Genomic DNA, 21,981 nt, shown 5'->3' on the forward strand with positions numbered 1-21,981 from the left:
AACTTACGTGTCCATAAAATAGCATTTTTTTAATGCCAATGAATATAGCTGAATTTACAGTAGTCCATTTAAGATATACCAAAAAATGACACCCAATCATATGAGTCGCGTTCTCAGAAAACTGGGCATAATGCATGTGTGTAAAGTGTCGTCCCAGCTTAGTCTGTGCAGTCTGGGACGACACTTTCCGCCATAATTGGATTTTTGCTAAGAAGAGACTTCATTTAAACAAAAAATGTCATAAAAGTGGAAAGTATTTTTTGTGATTATCCAAATAACCCGTTTAATTCATAGTCATTAAAAACTTAATATTGTTATTTTTCTGCAATGTATGTGTGAAATGGTCTATATGTCAAAGTGAAATACAGCCATTATAAAACACGTGTAGTTTATCAGACTAATTTTTGAACCCTCATGTAGTATGTACAGTAAACAAACTAGACTAAAAGCAGGACAGTGAGGCCTATACATGGTGACCAAAACACAAACATTACTTGTTTCAACATATGAGCCTGACTCTGGGAAAACAGGGCTTAATGCATGTGCATAAAGTGTCAACCCAGATAAGCCTGTTTAGTCTGCGCAGGCTAATCAGGAACTACACTTACCATCGAAACTTGATATTCGATAAGAAGAGACTCCATTTAAACAATAAATACCACACACACAGAAAGTGTTGTCCTTCATAATCTGGGCCGACACTTTATGCACATTAAGCTCCTTTTTCCCAGAAAGCGGCACATATCAAAAAGAAATCTCTAATAAAGTGACGCAAACAAACAATTGTGACTTACTTTTAACAAAGTCTTCAATGTCGAGATCGGTGTCATATTCCTCCGAGTCGTGCGGTGACCCTTCAATCCACGTTTCAAACGAGGGATGCTTTTTCATTGGTCGCTCCTCAGGTGGAGGTTTTTTTGGTGTGTCTTCACCTTGTTCTTCAGAGGGCAATTCTGAGATTGTTGCTACCCATTTGTTGTGCTTATCTAAGAAACATGTTTTTACTAAAAGACACAGCATTGAGTACTTTAACAATACTAATTCCTAGCATTGCTTTTACTATGCCAAAATGTTTCAGTTTGAAATAAGATAAATACACTCACAAAAACACATGATAGCTTGATTAACCCTTTACCACTTAGATACATATTTTAATGCATTTGTAGTCTCTTAAAAAGTTAAATTTAATTAAATACTCTTCTTACTAAATTCAAGTTTTAAAGGCTTCATTTCCAACCCTTTAAGTTACTAATGAGCAGCAAACAGCATAAACCTGAACAGACTGCGAGTTACTCGCAGGCTGTTCTGGTTTAATGCTGTTTGCACATTTTCACTTTGCTTCTTATGGATAAAGGGTAAAACAAGACTTTTCTCAAGACAGTAGGCACAACTATTCTACTGTTTTGATTGTGAATTGTGCACTTTTAAGGCATTATGTACATGTGTACATGGTAGATCTGCATCTCAGGTAAAGATTGGAGTAATTGGACCGAAACGTTTAAGTGAATTTCCTTTGTACAAAAAGTACAATAAGTAGTATCATTCTGCTAAATTGCAGGACAGAATTATAAGCCTTGATCTGTGCATGATGATCCTGAACGCATGTGTGAACTTTCAATGAAACAATCTATAACATAAATTTCAACTTGCACGCAAACCTTAAACTTACTTCTAAGTCATGTTTTAAAGACGGTCAAAATTCTAAGTAAGTGAATGTTTATTATGATCCTGAAGATATCAAGTTTAATTTCAATATTTGTAATAAAAATAGAGAGATAGTTGAGTTCATGATCCTGAACACATATGTGAACTTTCAATGAAACAAGCGATGTTTTTGTGAAATACTATGTCCCCATATATTTGACCTTTGACCTTAAAGGATGACCTTGACCTTCACCTTTCACCACTCAAAATGTGCAGTTCCAAAAGATACACATGCAAAAATGCCAAATATCAAGTTGCTATCTTCAATGTTGCAAAAGTGTACATTAAATAAGCAATTTTGACCCATATATTTGACTTTTGACATTAAAGGATGACCTTGACCTTTCACCATTCAAAATGTGCAGCTCCATGAGATACACATGCATGCAAAATATGAAGTTGCTATCTTCAATATTGCAAAATTTATAGCAAATGTTTAAGTTTGACGCAAACACACAAACAAACAAACACACAAACAAACCATCAGACAGGGCAAAAACAATATGCCTCCCACTATAGTAGTGGGGGACATAAAAAGTACATGTATCGTAGTTACTGAGATGTGCACGTATTGCATGAAAAATTTAACCTGAATTTCAACATGCACGCAAACCTTAAACTGACTTGTACGTCTAAAAGGGGGCAAAATCATGTTTTAAAGACGGTAAAATTCAAAAAAAGACATCAAGTTTTATATCAATACTTGTAGTAAAACTAGAGAGATAGTTGAGTTCAAACCTTAACCAGAATTAAACCAGAAAGTACAAAAAGGAGCATATTTCTGCTAAACTGCAGGTCTGAGTTATGGAACTTGACAACAGTGACTACATTAAAATAACCCAAACACATGTTTGAAGTTTCAGTAGCAGAAACAGAGATGTAGAGATATTACATGTTTATCTGAAACATTTTTCTGATTAAAAAATGGGCCATTTGTCTGCTAAATTGCAGGTCAGAGTTATGGAACTTGGTAAGTGACCTCACACGAAGACCCTGTACACACGTGTGAAATTTCAATTAATTTAATAAAGCAGCTAAATGTATTTATAGAAGAAAATTCTGGTTGTTGTGCCTACCAGCCTTTACACTGTAATTCAAGTACATAGCGGACTACTTTCGGACTACTTTTTGGGGCCATTAACTTTAGTTTAAGGTCAAAAGCAGTTAGGACATGTAGACAATTTCACAACTTAAAATGGATCAACACCCTCATTTATTTGTTCTTAAAATTCAAAATATACATGCATATGAAGAATATTGAATAAGAATGTTCTATATAAAAATAATAGCTGTAAGTTATTAATCCAATACAGCGTCTCTATTTGTTTTCAAAAGCAAAGGCAAAACCAATCACTAAACTGCACACGCTTGCCTACTGACGATTACATAACTGGATTGCTTCATTCATTCAGCTCAAGATCCCAACTGTCTGAGCATTATGAAACGCTTTTGCATTAGAATATGACATATTTGTGTGTTTAAGAAGGATTATTTTGATAAAATGTGAATAAAAAATTATTTTCTTTTATAAAATATATTATTTAACTTACTGCTGGCGATGAGGCCAGTTTCTTAAAAGCAATATCTTGTTTGTGAAGCAACCTCTCTGTCCATAAATTTACAGCATGTATGTTCACATAAACATCGGCCACAAACATTATTCACAAAATGTGATACACTTACCCTGTGAATGTACGTGTGAACATCTTACATGTCGAGACTGGATCTCTGGGGCGCCTGTATCACCGGACTTGTTGACATTGTTTTCCAGTCCTACAGCTGTGATCAGAGAACTGGCTTCAGATGATATGCTGGCAGTTGAAGACCTGGCAACGTACAAGAATTACAAAAAAAAATTATGAGCCTTGCCTAAAGTGTAGTCCCAGATTAGCCTGTGAAGTTTGCACAGCCTAATCAGGGAAGACAATTCAGCTTTTATGGGATTTTTGTGTAAGGGAAGTCTCTTCCTAGCCTAAATCCAGTTAAGGCAGAAAATGTCGTCCCATACAAGCCTGTGCACACTGCACAGGCTTATCTGGGACAACATTTTAAGCACATGCAAAAAATAACTAAGCTGAAAGTAAAAATCCATTACATTTTAAATTGAATTGTGACCTTGATCTTTCTAAAAAGAGCATAGAAGGTGTAGCACCACTTTATCTGAGCATGGTTAATATTTTTTGGAAATAGTTTTAAAATGTCCAGACATTAATAAGGTTTGGAGCAACAAGAGATGTGTTTGTCAGAAACACAATGCCCCCTACTGCCCTGCTTTGATTGATTTATTTTTGTTTTTGATTGTATCCCTTTAAACAAATTTTACTTCCCTAGTAAAAATGATCTGTACCTGCCAAATGATACATAGAAATCTCCCTTTAAAGCTTGTTACTTCCCTTGGATTTATTTTTTTCACCTTTGACCTTGAAGAATGACCTTGACTTTGACTTTTCACCACTCAAAATGTGCAGCTCCATGAGATACACATGCATGCCAAATATCAAAATGCTATCTTCAATATTGCAAAATGGCCAATGTTAAAGTTTTCGGACGGACGGAAGGACAGACAGTTCAAATGCTATATGCCACCCTACTGGGGGCATAAAAACAAGATCGAACAGATAGACACACATTAAAACCACAAGCAGACTTGCCATTACGACATGCACTCCTTTGACATAAAAAACATTGATAAAAAATTTTAAGCACACAAAAGACTTCCAGATATTGCAAGTTTAAAGTTTATCAGGCAGAAGAAGGAAGTAAAGAGTTTCACAACCAGCAAACCTGGAAGGGGGTTGAAGGTGTGGTTTTCGTAGTGTATGTCTGAATACTTTCCGCTGACCAGACATGGGTGTTTTTGAAGACTTTGGCTGTGCAGACCACGGGCGAATACCCTGAGGTTTGGATGGAAGAACTCTGGATGGAAGGTCAAGGTTAGGCCCTGAAAAAAGAGGCATAGAATATTAACCCTTTCCAGGTCAGAAGCAAAATGAACATGGCAATATGCTACCAGCATAAAACAAGAACAGCCTGCAAGTGACTTGCGATCTGTCAGGTTTTAATTTGCTTGCTGCTCATCAGTACCTTTAGGGTTGGAAATGAAACCATAACAAGGGTTGTTTGTAAAACATGCATGCCCCCAATATGGGCTGTCAGTTGTAGTGGCAGCCATTGTGTGAATACGTTTTTTGTCACTGTGACCTTGACCTTTGACCTAGTGACCTGAAAATCAATAGGGGTATATTCCCAATCGCAAAAAGTATACTTTTTTCTTAACCAAATTTTCAATTTTCTAAGTATAAAAAGGGCACATAATTCTGTCAAAGCCAGAGTTATCTAACTTTGCCTGCCTAGTCCCCTCATGATAGTAAGTAAGTGTACCAAGTTTGAATGCAATAGCTTTGATACTTTATGAGAAATGTGGACCGAAACACAAAACTTAACCGGACGCCGACGCTAAGGTGATGACAATAGCTCAAAACTTTTTTTTCGAATGACCTTGACCTTTGACCTAGTGGCCTGAAAATCAATAGGGGTCATCTGCCAGTCATGATCAATGTTCCTATGAAGTTTCATGATCCTAGGCATAAGCGTTCTTGAGTTATCATCCGGAAACCATCTGGTGGACGGACGGACATACGGACATACGGACCGACATGTGCAAAACAATATACCCCCTCTTCTTTGAAGGGGGGCATAAAAACTTCTAGTTAAAAAGACATTAATTTTATGTTATTGTCTAAGGGTCTACAAATGAGTTTCAACGTGGTAAAGGGTTTAACAAACATGGAGTATATGATAGCGGTAGATTTGTATCATACATCCCCTCTTTCAGCAAATGATCTTCACCAATTCTCTTTATGGGCATTATATAAATTACTACCAAGATAGGACTATTCCAAATGAATCTATATACATAAATCCTGAACTGCACTGTGCAAAAGTCTGGTAAAGGATATAATGATATCCGTAATAAAAAACACACACACAAATAAGGAAGATTAAACAAATCTTTTTAAAATCACACATCCCATCATATTGAATTATTTGAATAAAACTTGTATTGGTGCATAGAATGAATCAGCGTTGTTTGCAGCCACAGATTATTTTGGGTACGGGTATTCCAAAACTGTACTCGGTACGGGTATTCCAAAACTGTACTCGGTACGGGTATTCCAAAACTGTACTCGGTACGGGTATTCCAAAACTGTACTCGGTACGGGTATTCCAAAACTGTACTCGGGTAACAACTATTGAAGCACTAACACTTTATTATGTGAATTTGGAGATTTGACATAAAACTTGTCATGGACATCATTTTGGAGATTTTCTTTAAAAAAACCTGTTCAATGCATTTCATGTTTTATTTTATTTTTGTAATATTCTGTCTATACTCGTGGTAAAATATATGCTTTTCCATGGCTTTTTCATTACATGCAGTGACATTATTTTTTATTATTTTGTCTATTTTTAAATTGTTTAATATTGCATGGACTATATTTCAATTTTAGAGGATATATATAAAATCCAATTAAAAATCCAGTTTTCGAGTAAAATCAATTTATATGATGCAGTGTTACATGAAAGTGCCTATTTTACAGATAATATGTCACAATTAATTAATACAATGGGCTAACCAGCATATAATGCGCTGTTGAAAAAAAGTTAGTTCATTCCATTCAAGATGTTTTATTCCAACCTCACATAATAGTGTATTTGCATATTTTAAACATTAACAGTTCAAGACAAAACATGACCTACAACCAATGAACAAGTAGTAATAAACCAGATTTTCTCTCTCGTATTAATGACCAACTTTGACCACAATAATGAGCTACTGGTCCATATAAAGTCCTTATTCATCCATCATAGTGCCCTGAATGTGTCTAACAAATCTCAGATTCATGCTCCTAATATCCTTTAGAGGATAATTGAGTACCAGACATAGACCACAAAGCCATTGTTGTCCTTGGTAACATCTCCGTTTGGATTTTAAAGTTGTCTGAGCTGTTGAAAGGAAACTGTCTACAAATAAGTACAATTATTGAAATCGAATGTCTGTAGAGAATTAAATGGATAGGGGCTTAGTCTCAGGAAAAAAAATCTATCAAAATTCCGATTTTTTTCCCCTCAATTTTGTATATGAGTCTGAGTAATCATCATTTTCAATTTGGTGTTCAAAGTAGGATTATTTTTACCTTTGAGTCTGACTCAAACCTGAGATATAATTATGTAAATATTCTTATAGCTGAGATTTTTTCTTGTTTTTTAGCTCAACAATAAAAACTGTTTATATTACTGGGCCCTGTTCAAATACTGGAAAATAATGATTTTCAGAAATTGCATTATTGTTTTTTTATAACAAATGTGCATTTTATATAAAGAAGGGAACACAATGCAACACTTACAACATATTGTGAAAAATACCATTGTGTTGATGGATTATCATAAACTGGAATGAACACAATTATAAAACCCTTTTTTCTAATCTGGAAAATATTTTATTTTTCAGTGAAATGCTATTAAAATAACCCAATCATCAATCTGTTAAAGACTAATGATAAGCACTTCAGAATTAAGGTCAAAACGTTATGGGTCTCAATCCTTGCAAACATAAATTTTCACAATAATTGGCTGATAAATGTGACATCTTCAATTTAACAGTGACCTAGTTTCTTGGGCCCCAAGACCCAACTTTGAACATGAACTACATGCAATTGGGGGAAATTTTATGACAAGATTAGACAAGAAAGGTCACCATTAGTTGTGCTCAGGTGAGCTACATTATCATTATGCCAATCACACATTATACACATTATATGTTGTGCTCAGGTGAGCTACATTATCATTATGCCAATCACACATTCCATGTTGTGCTCCAGTGAGCTACATTATCATTATGCCAAATCACACATTCCGTGTTGTGCTCAGGTGAGCTACATAATCATTATGCCCAATCACACATTCCATGTTGTGCTCAAGTGAGCTCCATTATCATTATTGCCCAATCACACATTCCATGTTGTGCTCAGGTGAGCTACATTATTATTATTATGCTCAATCACACATTTCATGTTGTGCTCAGGTGAACCACATTATCATCATGCCCAATCACACATTTCATGTTGTGCTCAGGTGAGCTACATTATCATTATGCCCAGTCACACATTTCATGTTGTGCTCAGGTGAACTACATTATCATTATGCCCAATCACACATTTCATGTTGTGCTCAGGTGAGCTACATCTTCTTCTTATTATTATTATGCCCAATCACACATTTCATGATGTGCTCAGGTTAGCTACATTATCATTATGTCAATGACACATTCCATGTTGTGCTTGGGTGAGCTACATTATCATTATACCTAGTAACAAATTTCCATGTTGTGCGCAGGTGAGCTACATTATCATTATTGTCCAATCACACATACCATGTTGTGCTCAGGTGAGCTACATTGTCATTATGCCCAATCACACATTCCATGTTGTGATCAGGTGAGCTGCATTATCATTTTGCCCAAACACTCATTCCAGTTTGTGCTCAGGTGAGCTACATTATCAATATGCCCAATCACACATTCCATGTTGTGGTCAGGTGAGCTACATTATCATTATGCCCAATTACACATTCCATGTTGTGATCAGGTGAGCTGCATTATCATTTTGCCCAAACACGCATTCCAGTTTGTGCTTAGGTGAGCTACATTATCAATATGCTCAATCACACATTCCATGTTGTGGTCAGGTGAGCTACATTATCATTATGCCCAATCACACATTCCATGTTGTGGTCAGGTGAGCTGCATTATCATTACACCCAATCACACATTCCATGTTGTGATCAGGTGAGCTACATTATCATTTTGCCCAAACACGCATTCCAATTTGTGCTCAGGTGAGCTACATTATCAATATGCCCAATCACATATACCATGTTGTGCTCAGGTGAGCTACATTATCATTATGCCCAATCACACATTCCATGTTGTGATCAGGTGAGCTGCATAATCATTTTGCCCAAAAACGCATTCCAGTTTGTGCTCAGGTGAGCTACATTATCAATATGCCCAATCACACATTCCATGTTGTGGTCAGGTGAGCTACATTATCATTATGCCCAATCACACATTCCATGTTGTGATCAGGTGAGCTGCATTATCAATATTGCCCAATCACACATTCCATGTTGTGCTCAGGTGAACTACATTATCATTATGTCAATCACACATTCCATGTTATGCTCGGGGGAGCTACTTTATCATTATACCCAGTAGCAAATGTCCATGTTGTGCTCAGGTGAGCTACATTATCATTATAGTCCAATCACACATACCATGTTGTGCTCAGGTGAGCTACATTATCAGTATGCCTAATCATGCATTCCATGTTGTGCTCAGATGAGCTACATTATCATTATGCCCAAACAAACATTTCATGTCGTGCTCAGGTGAGATACATTATCCTTATGCCCAATAAAACATTCCTTGTTGTGCTCAGGTGAGCTACATTAACATTATGCCCAATCACACATACCATGTTGTGCTCAGGTGAGCTACATCATCATTATGCCCAATCACACATACCACATTGTGCTCAGTGAGCTACATTATCAATATTGCCCTCATCATGCATTCCATGTTGTGCTCCGATGAGCTACATTATCATTATTGCCCAATCACATATACCATGTTGTACTCAGGTGAGCTACATTATAATTATGCCCAGTCACACATACCATATTGTGCTCAGATGAGCTACATTATCATTATGCCCAATCACATATACCATGTTGTGCTCAGGTGAGCTACATCATCATTATGCCCAATCACACATACCACGTTGTGCTCAGTGAGCTACATTATCATTATTGCCCAATCATGCATTCCATGATGTGCTCAGATGAGCTACATTATTATTATTGCCCAATCACATATACCATGTTGTGCTCAGGTGAACTACATTATCACTATGCCCAATCATGCATTCCAGGTTGTGCTCAGGTGAGCTACATTATCATTATTGCCCAATCAAACATTCCTTGTTGTGCTCAGGTGAGCTACATTATCATTTTTGCCCAATCACACATTCCATGTTGTGCTCAGATGAGCTACATTATCATTATTGCCCAATCACACATTCCATGTTGTGCTCAGGTGAGCTGCATTATCATTATGCCCAAACAAACATTTCATGTCATGCTCAGGTGAGATACATTATCATTATGCCCAATCAAACATTCTTTGTGTCTCAGGTGAGCTACATTATCATCATGCCCAATCACACATGCCATCTTGTGCGTAGGTGAGCTACAATATCATTGTGCCTAATCACACATTCCGTGTTGTGCTGAGGTGAGCTACTTTATCATTTTGCCTAATCACACATACCATGTTGTGCTCAGGTGAGCTACATTATCATTTCCCAATCAAACATATCATGTTTTGCTCAGGTGAGCTTCATTATCATTACGCCCAATCACAGATACCATGTTGTGCTCAGGTGAGCTACATTATCATTATTGCCCAATCACACATTCCATGTTGTGATCAGGTGAGCTACATTATCAATATGCCCAATCACATATACCATGTTGTGCTCCGGTGAGCTACATTATCATTATTGCCCAATCACACATTCCATGTTGTGCTTAGATGAGCTACATTATCATTATTGCCCAATCACACATACCATGTTCTGCTCAGTGTGCTACATTATCATTATTACCAAATCAAACATTCCTTGTTGTGCTCCCGTGAGCTACATTATCATTATTGCCCAATCACACATAACATGTTGTGCTCAGATGAGCTCCATTATCATTATTGCCCAATCACACATTCCATGTTGTGCTCAGGTGAGCTACATTATCATTATGCCCAAACAAACATTTCATGTTGTGCTCAGGTGAAATACATTATTATTATGCCCAATCAAACATTCCTTGTTGTGCTCAGGTGAGCTACATTATCATTATGCCCAATCACACATTCCATCTTGTGCGTAGGTGAGCTACATTATCATTGTGCCAAAAAACACATTCCGTGTTGTGCTGAGGTGAGCTACTTTATCATTTTGCCTAATCACACATACCATGTTGTGCTCAGATTTGCTACATTATCATTTTCCAATCAAACATACCAAGTTTTGCTCAGGTGAGCTTCATTATCATTATGCCCAATCACAGGTACCATGTTGTGCTTAGGTAAGCAACATTATCACTATGCCCAATCACACATCCCATGTTGTGCTCAGGTTTGCTACATTATCACTTTGCCCAATCACACATTTACTTTGTGCTCAGGTGAGCTACATTATCATTATGCCCAATCACGCATACCAAATTGTGCACAGGTGAGCTACATTATCATTATGCCCAATCACACAAACCATGTTGCGCTCAGGTGAGCTACATTATCATTATTCCCAGTCACACATACCATATTGTGCTCAGGTGAGCAACATTATCATTATGCCTAATCACACAAACCATGTTGTGCTCAGATGAGCTACATTATCATTATGCCCAATCACACAAACTATGTTGTTCTCAGGTGAGCTACATTATCATTATGCCAATCACACATTACATGTTGTGCTCAGGTGAGCTACATTATCATTATGCCCAATCACACAAACCATGTTCTGCTCAGTGAGCTACATTATCATTATGCCAATCACACATTCCATGTTGTGCTCAGGTGAGCTACATTATCATTGTGCCTTATCACACATTCCGTGTTGTGCTGAGGTGAGCTACTTTATCATTTTGCCCAATCACACAAACCATGTTGTGCACAGGTGAGCTACATTATCATTATGCCCAATCACACAAACTATGTTGTGCTCAGGTGAGCTACATTATCATTATTCCAATCACACATTCCATATTGTGCTCAGGTGAGCTACATTATCATTAAGCCCAATCACACAAACCATGTTGTGCACAGGTGAGCTACATTATAATTATGCCCAATCACACATAACATGTTGTGCTCAGTGTGCTACATTATCATTATTCCCAGTCACACATTCCATATTGTGCTCAGGTGAGCTACATTATCATTATTGCCCAATCACACATACCATGTTATGCTCAGGTGAGCTACATTATCATTATTCCAATCACACATATTATGTTGTGCTCAAATGAGCTACATTATCATTATTCCAATCACACATGCCATGCTGTGCTCAGGTGAGCTACATTATCATTATTCCAATCACACATTCCATGTTGTGCATAGGTGAGTTACATTATCATTATGCCCAATCACATATACCATGTTGTGCTCAGGTGAGCTACATTATTATTATGCCCAATCACACATACCATGTTTTGCTCAGTGTGCTACATTATCATTGTTCCCAGTCACACATTCCATGTTGTGCTCCGGTGAGCTACATTATCATTATTGCCCAATCACACATACCATGTTGTGCTTAGGTGAGCTGCAACATAATTTTTTCCAATCGCACATTTAGGTTTCAGCCCAACAAACTATAAGTCTGCAAAGCCTATTTATTTCTCAGAGACATATTTGTACCAGTACATGTAGTGATGTACTGTAAACTATAGTAAAGCTGCTATGAAAGATGCATTTGAATTATATTTAGCAGCATTAAATGAAGCATTTAATTCCTGTTAGGCCTTTGATATCACTGCCATCTGAAATAACTTCAATATGTTGTTAACACCCTTCAATTTTCAGTCAAAAGCTTAATCAATGTGAGGATAATAACTCTTCAAAGGCCTAGCCAACCACTTTCCATTTGAAAATAAATACCCTTAATAGAGCAAAGCGACATTCTGTAAGTGCACATGTACTACTAAGAATAAAGTTCATGTCATTCCAGCAATTCAAGCACATTTTGTTCTGATAAACAAGGCCTAGATTGCAGCCAACTTTCAGAAGCCACAGCATATGATATGAGATTGCCTTTGTGCCAGTTGCAAAACACCACTAACAATATTTCCATGTCAGCAGAAATACTATTAAGTTTTACGGACATTTCCAAATGAGAAGAGAATATTTAATTTACCGGGAAAATGTTCTGAGAGAGCAACTATCATTTGTCTTATTGACAACTCAACACGACCACCATTTCTGGTTTCCAAATTAATTTATCTTTTCAGTGATTTTATCTTTAACTTTATGCACTTTAAGCTGCAGAATGTTATGAATTTGGTGAAGGAATTGAAAATTTCTTTTATTACTTAAAAAAAGAATTTGTTCCAATCTGGACCGACTTCACGCTTTCCCCAATAAAAATTTGAGAACATTTTCCCACGATACAGAAACTGCGCCAGAGCAAAGATAATGAACATAGCTACCTTTAGCAGACTGCGGCCTCACATGCAACCTTGACCTTGCATCGTCTTTGTCAATAACGTGGTCATCTTCATCACCAGATGTGTCCCCTACCTGACTGGGGATACGGAACACTGTGCCGAGGGTAGGGGACTTGGCCAGTTCTGCATCAGGAAACTCCACTCGGTTTTCCATCTTTCCACGTATAGTCTAGCAGAACCTGAAAAAAAAAAGTAAAGGTCATACATTGTTTTTCTTCACAGCTACTTTGTGGTACTTGCAACAAGAGAGCCAGGATGGCCCTACAACGCTCATCTGAGTTCAAGGTTCACCAATTGTTGATGACTTGACCTAGTGACCTAATTTTCTTGAACCACTTTTAGAGATGGCCTTGATATTGTAAACATAATAATTCCGACGATGTTTCATCAGGATTGAGTCATAAATGTGGCTTCTAAATTATTTTTTGCAAAAAATTGACATGGTGACCTTGTTTTTGGACACATAAAACAAATTCAAACTTGTGGCTTCTATAGTGGTAAAGTTATATATATATATACATATATATATATATATATATATATATATATATATATATATATATATATATATATATATATATATTTGACCTGTGATTTAAGTTCTGACACATGACACAGTTTCAAACTTGGCATAGATACATGACTTGTGTTGTCAAGATAAATATTCTGACAATATTTCATAAAGAAATGCTGAAAAATGTGGGTTGTAGAGCGGTAATTGGCAAAAAAGTTGACACCATAAACCGCATGACCCACAACAAACAATGCATGACGCACTACATGTACCAGGGTTCGACATTAACTGTTTTTACAGCAAGACCATCGGACCAGCTCCTCTTAAAATGTACTAGCCCAAATCTGATGTCTACTAGACCATAAATGATATAGCAAATAAACACAATTGTGTCATGTAACTGTTTAATCAGGATTTGTCAGTAAATAATCAGTGAACACCAGAAAGTAATTTTGATGCATATAGTAAAACAATAAAATAAAACTTATTTCTCAATTTCATATTTTTGCCTATGTCTTTCATGTTGTGTAGACACATTATGGCTTTTAAGTGCATCAATTCGAAAATCATCAGTTCCTTCTTCAAACCGACCGTCCTTTTTGTATGCTTTGCCTGGGATGCAAAACATTGCTTGCTTTTCTTCATCAAATTCAAGCCATGGGACCTTGATTTTCCATTTAGGATAAAATTGACGTTTTCGTTTTTCTTCATATTTACATTTCCTGTCAGTTTTTCATTCGGATTCTTCTTTATTTACTGATTTGTCGGTCGAAAATCCAAACGTGAACAAAGCCATTCTTTAAATTACATTCTCTCGTCTGCTACGCCAAAATGTTTACATTGACGATACCGATTTTCGATAGAAGTTTTACGACACTGCAGAAAATCATTAATATTCATGACAACTTGACCAATGGAATCAAGTAATTTCTGCGAGAAGCTCTCCTTCGCGTCTAAAAATAGCCATGAATCATGTGAATGATCCGCGTTTATTTATATAAGCCAGTTTTGTTCTGATGTAAATAACGGATACGAGAGTAATTTTTCACATTAAGAAAAAAGGTTTTCACAGCAGTTAGTTATAGTTATATGAATCGGTATTGATTTTTTATGTACTTCCGTTCGGACAAGCTAGCCCTCAGTTTTACTAGCCCGACCACCGATCTCACTAGACAATGTCTGTCGGACGTGCCTTAGTGTCGAACCCTGCACTACAAAAGACTCCTGACACAGAAAAAAATGAATAGCTCACCTTTAACTCTTCGTGCTACAGTAACCTAAGTATCAGTGAAAATGGCCCACCATATTTCTTTAATGCTACCTATGAGAACCTGACAAATTGGTGAATGTTCATGTGTTTTGATTTTAGGCAACTCAAAACATTACGTTCAGGATCCAGTATAAGTATTACTACATTAAGGATCACAGTATAAGTACTACTACGTTCAGGATCATGGTATAAGTATTACTAAGTTATGAATCAGGGTATATGTATTACTAAGTTATGAATCAGGGTATAAGTATTACTAAGTTCAGGATCGCGGTATAAGTATTACTAATTCAGGATCACTGTATAAGTATTACTACGTTCAGGATCACGGTATAAGTATTACTAAGTTCAGAATCGCGGTATAAGTATTACTAAATTCAGGATCACTGTATCAGTATAACTAAGTTCAGGATCACGGTTTAAGTATAACTAAGTTCAGGATCACAGTATAAGTATTATTAAGTTAAGGATCATGGTATAAGTATTACTACATTCAGGATCACGGTATAAGTATTACTACATTCAGGATTACAATATAAGTATAACTACATTCAGGATCACAGTAGAAGTATTACTACGTTCAGGATCACGGTATAAGTATTATTAAGTTAAGGATCATGGTATAAGTATTACTACATTCAGGATCACGGTATAAGTATTACTACATTCAGGATCACGGTATAAGTATTACTACATTCAGAATCACGGTATAAGTATTACTACATTCAGGATCACGGTATAAGTATTACTACATTCAGGATCACAGTAGAAGTATTACTACGTTCAGGATCACGGTATAAGTATTATTAAGTTAAGGATCACTGTATAAGTATTACTACGTTCAGGATCACGGTATAAGTATTACTACATTCAGGATCACAGTATAAGTATTACTACATTCAGGATCACAGTAGAAGTATTACTACGTTCAGGATCACGGTATAAGTATTACTACGTTCAGGATCACAGTATAAGTATAACTATCTTTTCTTTTTTGCATAAACAAAAGCTGTCAGAAGACAGCTTGATCGACTATTCGAGTGCTTGACAGTATAACGTAAGCCATCATGGGAAAATTGTTCATATTCAATAAGGTCAAGGTAATATAGTCATATTCTAAGTGGAAGAGGACCATAATTTAAACATATTGATCGCTTATTCTGAGTTCAGGTATATTTTTCACAATCTATTGAACATTTGTAAAGACATAAAACAAAGTAATAAGATTTTATTTCAAGTTTGATAGCAATAGCTTGGGTGGGATGGTCCTTCAAAAATTAAATAAATAAATATTTGTTGTTTTTTTTTACCATGTTTAAAAAAAACAAGGGCTGTTTGTAAAACATGCATGCCCCCCATATGGACTGTCAGTTGTAGTGGCAGCCATTGTGTGAACACGCTTTTTGTCACTGTGACCTTGACCTTTGACCTAGTGACCTGAAAATCAATATGGGTCATCTGCCAGTCATGATCAATGTTCCTATGAAGTTTCATGATCCTAGGCGTAAGCATTCTTGAGTTATCATCCGGAAACCATTTTACTGTTTCGAGTCACTGTGACCTTGACCTTTGACCTAGTGACCTGAAAATCAATAGAAGTCATCTGCCAGTCATGATCAATGTACCTATGAAGTTTCATGATCCTAGGCGTAAGCATTTCTTCACAGCTACTTTGTGGTACTTGCAACAAGAGAGCCAGGATGGCCCTACAACGCTCATCTGAGTTCAAGGTTCACCAATTGTTGATGACTTGACCTAGTGACCTAATTTTCTTGAACCACTTTTAGAGATGGCCTTGATATTGTAAACATAATAATTCCGACGATGTTTCATCAGGATTGAGTCATAAATGTGGCTTCTAAATTATTTTTTGCAAAAAATTGACATGGTGACCTTGTTTTTGGACACATAAAACAAATTCAAACTTGTGGCTTCTATAGTGGTAAAGTTATATATATATATACATATATATATATATATATATATATATATATATATATATATATATATATATATATATATTTGACCTGTGATTTAAGTTCTGACACATGACACAGTTTCAAACTTGGCATAGATACATGACTTGTGTTGTCAAGATAAATATTCTGACAATATTTCATAAAGAAATGCTGAAAAATGTGGGTTGTAGAGCGGTAATTGGCAAAAAAGTTGACACCATAAACCGCATGACCCACAACAAACAATGCATGACGCACTACATGTACCAGGGTTCGACATTAACTGTTTTTACAGCAAGACCATCGGACCAGCTCCTCTTAAAATGTACTAGCCCAAATCTGATGTCTACTAGACCATAAATGATATAGCAAATAAACACAATTGTGTCATGTAACTGTTTAATCAGGATTTGTCAGTAAATAATCAGTGAACACCAGAAAGTAATTTTGATGCATATAGTAAAACAATAAAATAAAACTTATTTCTCAATTTCATATTTTTGCCTATGTCTTTCATGTTGTGTAGACACATTATGGCTTTTAAGTGCATCAATTCGAAAATCATCAGTTCCTTCTTCAAACCGACCGTCCTTTTTGTATGCTTTGCCTGGGATGCAAAACATTGCTTGCTTTTCTTCATCAAATTCAAGCCATGGGACCTTGATTTTCCATTTAGGATAAAATTGACGTTTTCGTTTTTCTTCATATTTACATTTCCTGTCAGTTTTTCATTCGGATTCTTCTTTATTTACTGATTTGTCGGTCGAAAATCCAAACGTGAACAAAGCCATTCTTTAAATTACATTCTCTCGTCTGCTACGCCAAAATGTTTACATTGACGATACCGATTTTCGATAGAAGTTTTACGACACTGCAGAAAATCATTAATATTCATGACAACTTGACCAATGGAATCAAGTAATTTCTGCGAGAAGCTCTCCTTCGCGTCTAAAAATAGCCATGAATCATGTGAATGATCCGCGTTTATTTATATAAGCCAGTTTTGTTCTGATGTAAATAACGGATACGAGAGTAATTTTTCACATTAAGAAAAAAGGTTTTCACAGCAGTTAGTTATAGTTATATGAATCGGTATTGATTTTTTATGTACTTCCGTTCGGACAAGCTAGCCCTCAGTTTTACTAGCCCGACCACCGATCTCACTAGACAATGTCTGTCGGACGTGCCTTAGTGTCGAACCCTGCACTACAAAAGACTCCTGACACAGAAAAAAATGAATAGCTCACCTTTAACTCTTCGTGCTACAGTAACCTAAGTATCAGTGAAAATGGCCCACCATATTTCTTTAATGCTACCTATGAGAACCTGACAAATTGGTGAATGTTCATGTGTTTTGATTTTAGGCAACTCAAAACATTACGTAGGCGTAAGCATTCTTGATTTATCATCTGGAAACCGTTTTACTGTTTCGAGTCACTGTGACCTTGACCTTTGATCTAGTGACCTGAAAATCAATAGGGGTAATCTGCCAGTCATGATCAATGTACCTATGAAGTTTCATGATCCTAGGTGACAGCATTCTTGATTTATCATCCGGAAACCATTTTACTATTTCAAGTCACTGTGACCTTGACCTTTGACCTAGTGACCTGAAAATCAATAGGGGTCATCTGCCAGTCATGATCAATGTACCTATTTAGTTTCATGATCCTAGGCCTAAGCATTCTTGAGTTATCATCAGGAAACCATTTTACTATTTCAAGTCACTATGACCTTGACCTTTGACCTAGTGACCTGGAAATCAATAGGGGTCATCTACCAGTCATGATCAATGTATCTATGAAGTTTCATGATCCTAGGCCTAAGCGTTCTTGATTTATCATCCGGAAACCATCTGGTGGACGGACCGACGGACGGACGGACCGACATGTGCAAAACAATATACCCCCTCTTCTTCGAAGGGGGGCATAAAATTCTTTTTGCATGGGGGGGTGGGGTGGGGTGGAGAGGGGGTATAATGTGGGGGGGTGGTCATTTATTAGATTATCTTTCAAAAATAATTAAAAAAGGGAGAAAAAAAATTTGGGGGGGGATTCTGGGGTGGGGCGTGGGGGATGGTTTGGGTGGAGTCCATTGTGGTATGTCAGGTAAGTGTTGTTTTGTCAAAGTATTCATCAAATCTGATCATAAATAAAGAAGTTATGGCAATTTAAGCAAAATTTATTAATTTGACCTTGAGAGTCAAGGTCATTCAAAGGTCGAGGTCAAATTCAACTTGCCAGGCACAGTAACCTCATGATAATAAGAAAGTATTTGGAGTTTGAAAGCAATAGCCTTGATACTTTAGAAGTAAAGTGGATATAAACACAAAATTTAACAAAATATTCAAAGTGACTAAGTCAACAAGAGCACCGCCTTGCGGGTGCAGACCGCTCATCTATTTTTCTTTTAAAGGTGAAGGGACCTATCTCAATACTTCAATCACAAAGGAGGGAGGGGTGGGGTGGAGAGGGGTGTGTGGTCATTTATTACATTATATTCCAAAAATAGGAAAAAAAAAATGCAAAAAATAATTACAATTTTTTTTTTGGGGGGGGGGGTATTTTTGGGTGGGATGGCTGGACGGTATTTCAAACATAAAATAATAAAAAAAATGTTTAAACAATGTTTAAAAAAAAAAATGGGGGGCGGTGGGGGGGGGGGGGGGGGGGGGGGGGGTATAGTGTGTGAGGGTGTAGTCATTTATTAGATGATCTTTAAAAAAAAAGACAAACAAGATGCGTTTGTGAAACACAATGTCCCCCTATATGACGTTTGACCTTGAAGGATGACCTTGACCCTTCACCACTCAAAATGTGCAGCTCCATGAGATACACATGCATTTCAAATATAAAATTGCTAGCTTCAATATTGCAGAAGTGACATTACATGAGCAATTCTGACCCATATATTTGACCTTGAAATATGACCTTGACCTTGAACTTTCACCACTCAAAATGTGCAGCTCCATGAGATACACATGCATGCCAAATATCAAGTTGCTATCTTCAATATTGCAAAAGTATTCATAAAATAAGCGATTTGGGCCACATATATTTGACCTCTGACCTTGAAGAATGACCTTGACCTTTCACCACTCAAAATGTGCAGCTCCATGAGATACATATGCATGCCAAATATCAAGTTGCTATCTTTAATATTGCAAAAGTTATTGCAAATGTTAAAGTTGGCACAAACAGGCCAACAGACCAACCAACCAACCAACCAACCAACAGACAGGGCAAAAACAACCACTACTATAGTGGGGGACATAAAAAAAAAAATTGGGGGGGGGGGGGATTCTGGGGTGGGGGGGGCATGGGGGATGGTTTGGGTGGAGTCTATAGTGGTATGTCAGGTAAGAGTTGTTATGTCAAAGTATCAATCAAATCTAATCATAAATAAAGAAGTTATGGCAATTTTAGCAAAATTTAATAATTTGATCTTGATAGTCAAAGTCATTCAAAGGTCAAGGTAAAGTTCAACTTGCCAGGTACAGTACCCTCATGATAGCATGAACGTATTTGAAGTTTGAAAGCAATAGCCTTGATACTTTAGAAGTAAAGTGGATTTAAACACAAAATTTAACCATATATTCAAAGTTTCTAAGTCAAAAAAGGGCAATAATTCCGTCAAAATGACAACCAGCGTTATGCAACTTGTCCTGTACTGTCCCCTTATGATAGTTTGCAAGTATAAAAGCAATATCTATGATACTTTAGGAGTAAAGTGGATCAAAACACAAAATTTAAATCAAAATTTTCAATTTCTAAATATCAAGGGCCCATAATTCTGTCAAAACGCCAGTCAGAGTTACATAACTTTGTCTGCACAGTCCCCGTATGATAGTTAGTAAGTGTTGCAAGTATGAAAGCAATAACACCTTTGATACTTAAGGAATAAAATGGACCTAAACACAAAACTTAACCAAATTTTCAATTTTCTAAGTATAAAAAGGGCACATAATTCTGTAAAAATGCATGCCAGAGTTATCTAACTTTGCCTGCCCAGTCCCCTCATGATAGTAAGTAAGTGTACCAAGTTTGAATGCAGCATTGATACTTTCTGAGAAAAGTGGACCTAAACACAAAACTTAACCGGACGTCAACGCTGACGCAGACGCCGACGCCAAGGTGATGAAAATAGCTCATAATTTTTTTTCAAAAAATAGATGAGCTAATAAAGGGCCAAAATTCCGTTAAAATGCCAACAAGAGTTATGCAACTTTTACTGTACAGACCCCTTATGATAGTTAGCGAGTGTTCCAAGTCTGAAAGCAATTATAGCTATGATACTTTAGGAGTAAAATGGACCAACACACAAAACTTAACCAAATGTTCAATTATGTAAGTATAAAAGGGGCCATAATTCTGTCAAAATGCTAGACAGAGTTACATAACTTTGCCTGCACAGTCCCCGTATGATAGTTAGTACGTGTTGCAAGCATGAAAGCAATAGCTTTAATACTTTAGGAATTAAGTGGACCTAAACACAAAACTTCACCAAATTTTCAATTTTCTAAGTAAAAAAAGGGACATAATTAGGGCTGTAACAATACATTTGAATATTCGAATTACTCGAATATGGCTGTGGATGAATCATATTCGTTATTTGCCACCTCCCGATCCGAATATTTGACGAATACAAACAACGTGATTCGAGTTTGAAAGTTTAATCATCTTACCTTACAAATGAAGGTTCATACAATTAACCCCTATATTAAAATGTTCTTCTCCTTATTCCGGCGTTTTTCATCATGTTTACCCCACCCACTATGTTACACAGTGAGATTATCCACAAAAATGGCGGGCACCGGTTAAATATTAACAACATTGAATTGAAAAAGCTTTCGATGGTTGTTTAATGTTTATTTAGGTAAATACGAGTGATTTGATGCTCAAACATACACACAAAGGATTAGCAGATGGAATTTATTTTTGTTTATCTTTACGACAATGATTGTGCAACTTATCATCAACACACATGGAGCCTTGCAAAGGGAATGCTATTGGTATCATTGACATGCCTGCCAAATTCACGTTGTTTGTCTGGCGCTAATTTGGTTTCCCCAAAAAAGACGATTAGACGAAGACAATTTGCAGTGTTTTGTTATTTCAAAGAGTTATATTTCATATTTTCAGTATGCAATGATACTCAATTAATCAATTTGACAAATACACATA

General features: G+C 36.5%; 1 protein-coding gene across 5 annotated transcripts in view; it reads right to left on the reverse strand.

Annotated features, from left to right (window-relative positions):
• Nucleotides 1-21,981, reverse strand: part of LOC127832466 (leucine-rich repeat-containing protein 74B-like) — a 70,716-nt gene that overhangs the window by 43,720 nt on the left and 5,015 nt on the right. For 3 of the 5 annotated variants that reach the window (XM_052357953.1, XM_052357957.1, XM_052357954.1), the window contains exons 2-5: nt 13,039-13,235; nt 4,489-4,645; nt 3,388-3,530; nt 795-986 (exon numbers count right to left, since the gene is read on the reverse strand). In XM_052357953.1, coding sequence (XP_052213913.1) covers nt 795-986; nt 3,388-3,530; nt 4,489-4,645; nt 13,039-13,210 — 664 coding nt within the window. In that variant the 5' untranslated portion in view covers nt 13,211-13,235. Of the gene's footprint in view, nt 1-794; nt 987-3,387; nt 3,531-4,488; nt 4,646-13,038; nt 13,236-14,161; nt 14,792-17,384; nt 17,732-21,981 lie in introns of those variants that run through there. The other 2 variants (XM_052357956.1, XM_052357955.1) reach the window with 2 other exon arrangements.

This window comes from Dreissena polymorpha, chromosome 5 (genome assembly GCF_020536995.1).
Source record: "Dreissena polymorpha isolate Duluth1 chromosome 5, UMN_Dpol_1.0, whole genome shotgun sequence".
Taxonomy (NCBI): domain Eukaryota; kingdom Metazoa; phylum Mollusca; class Bivalvia; order Myida; family Dreissenidae; genus Dreissena; species Dreissena polymorpha.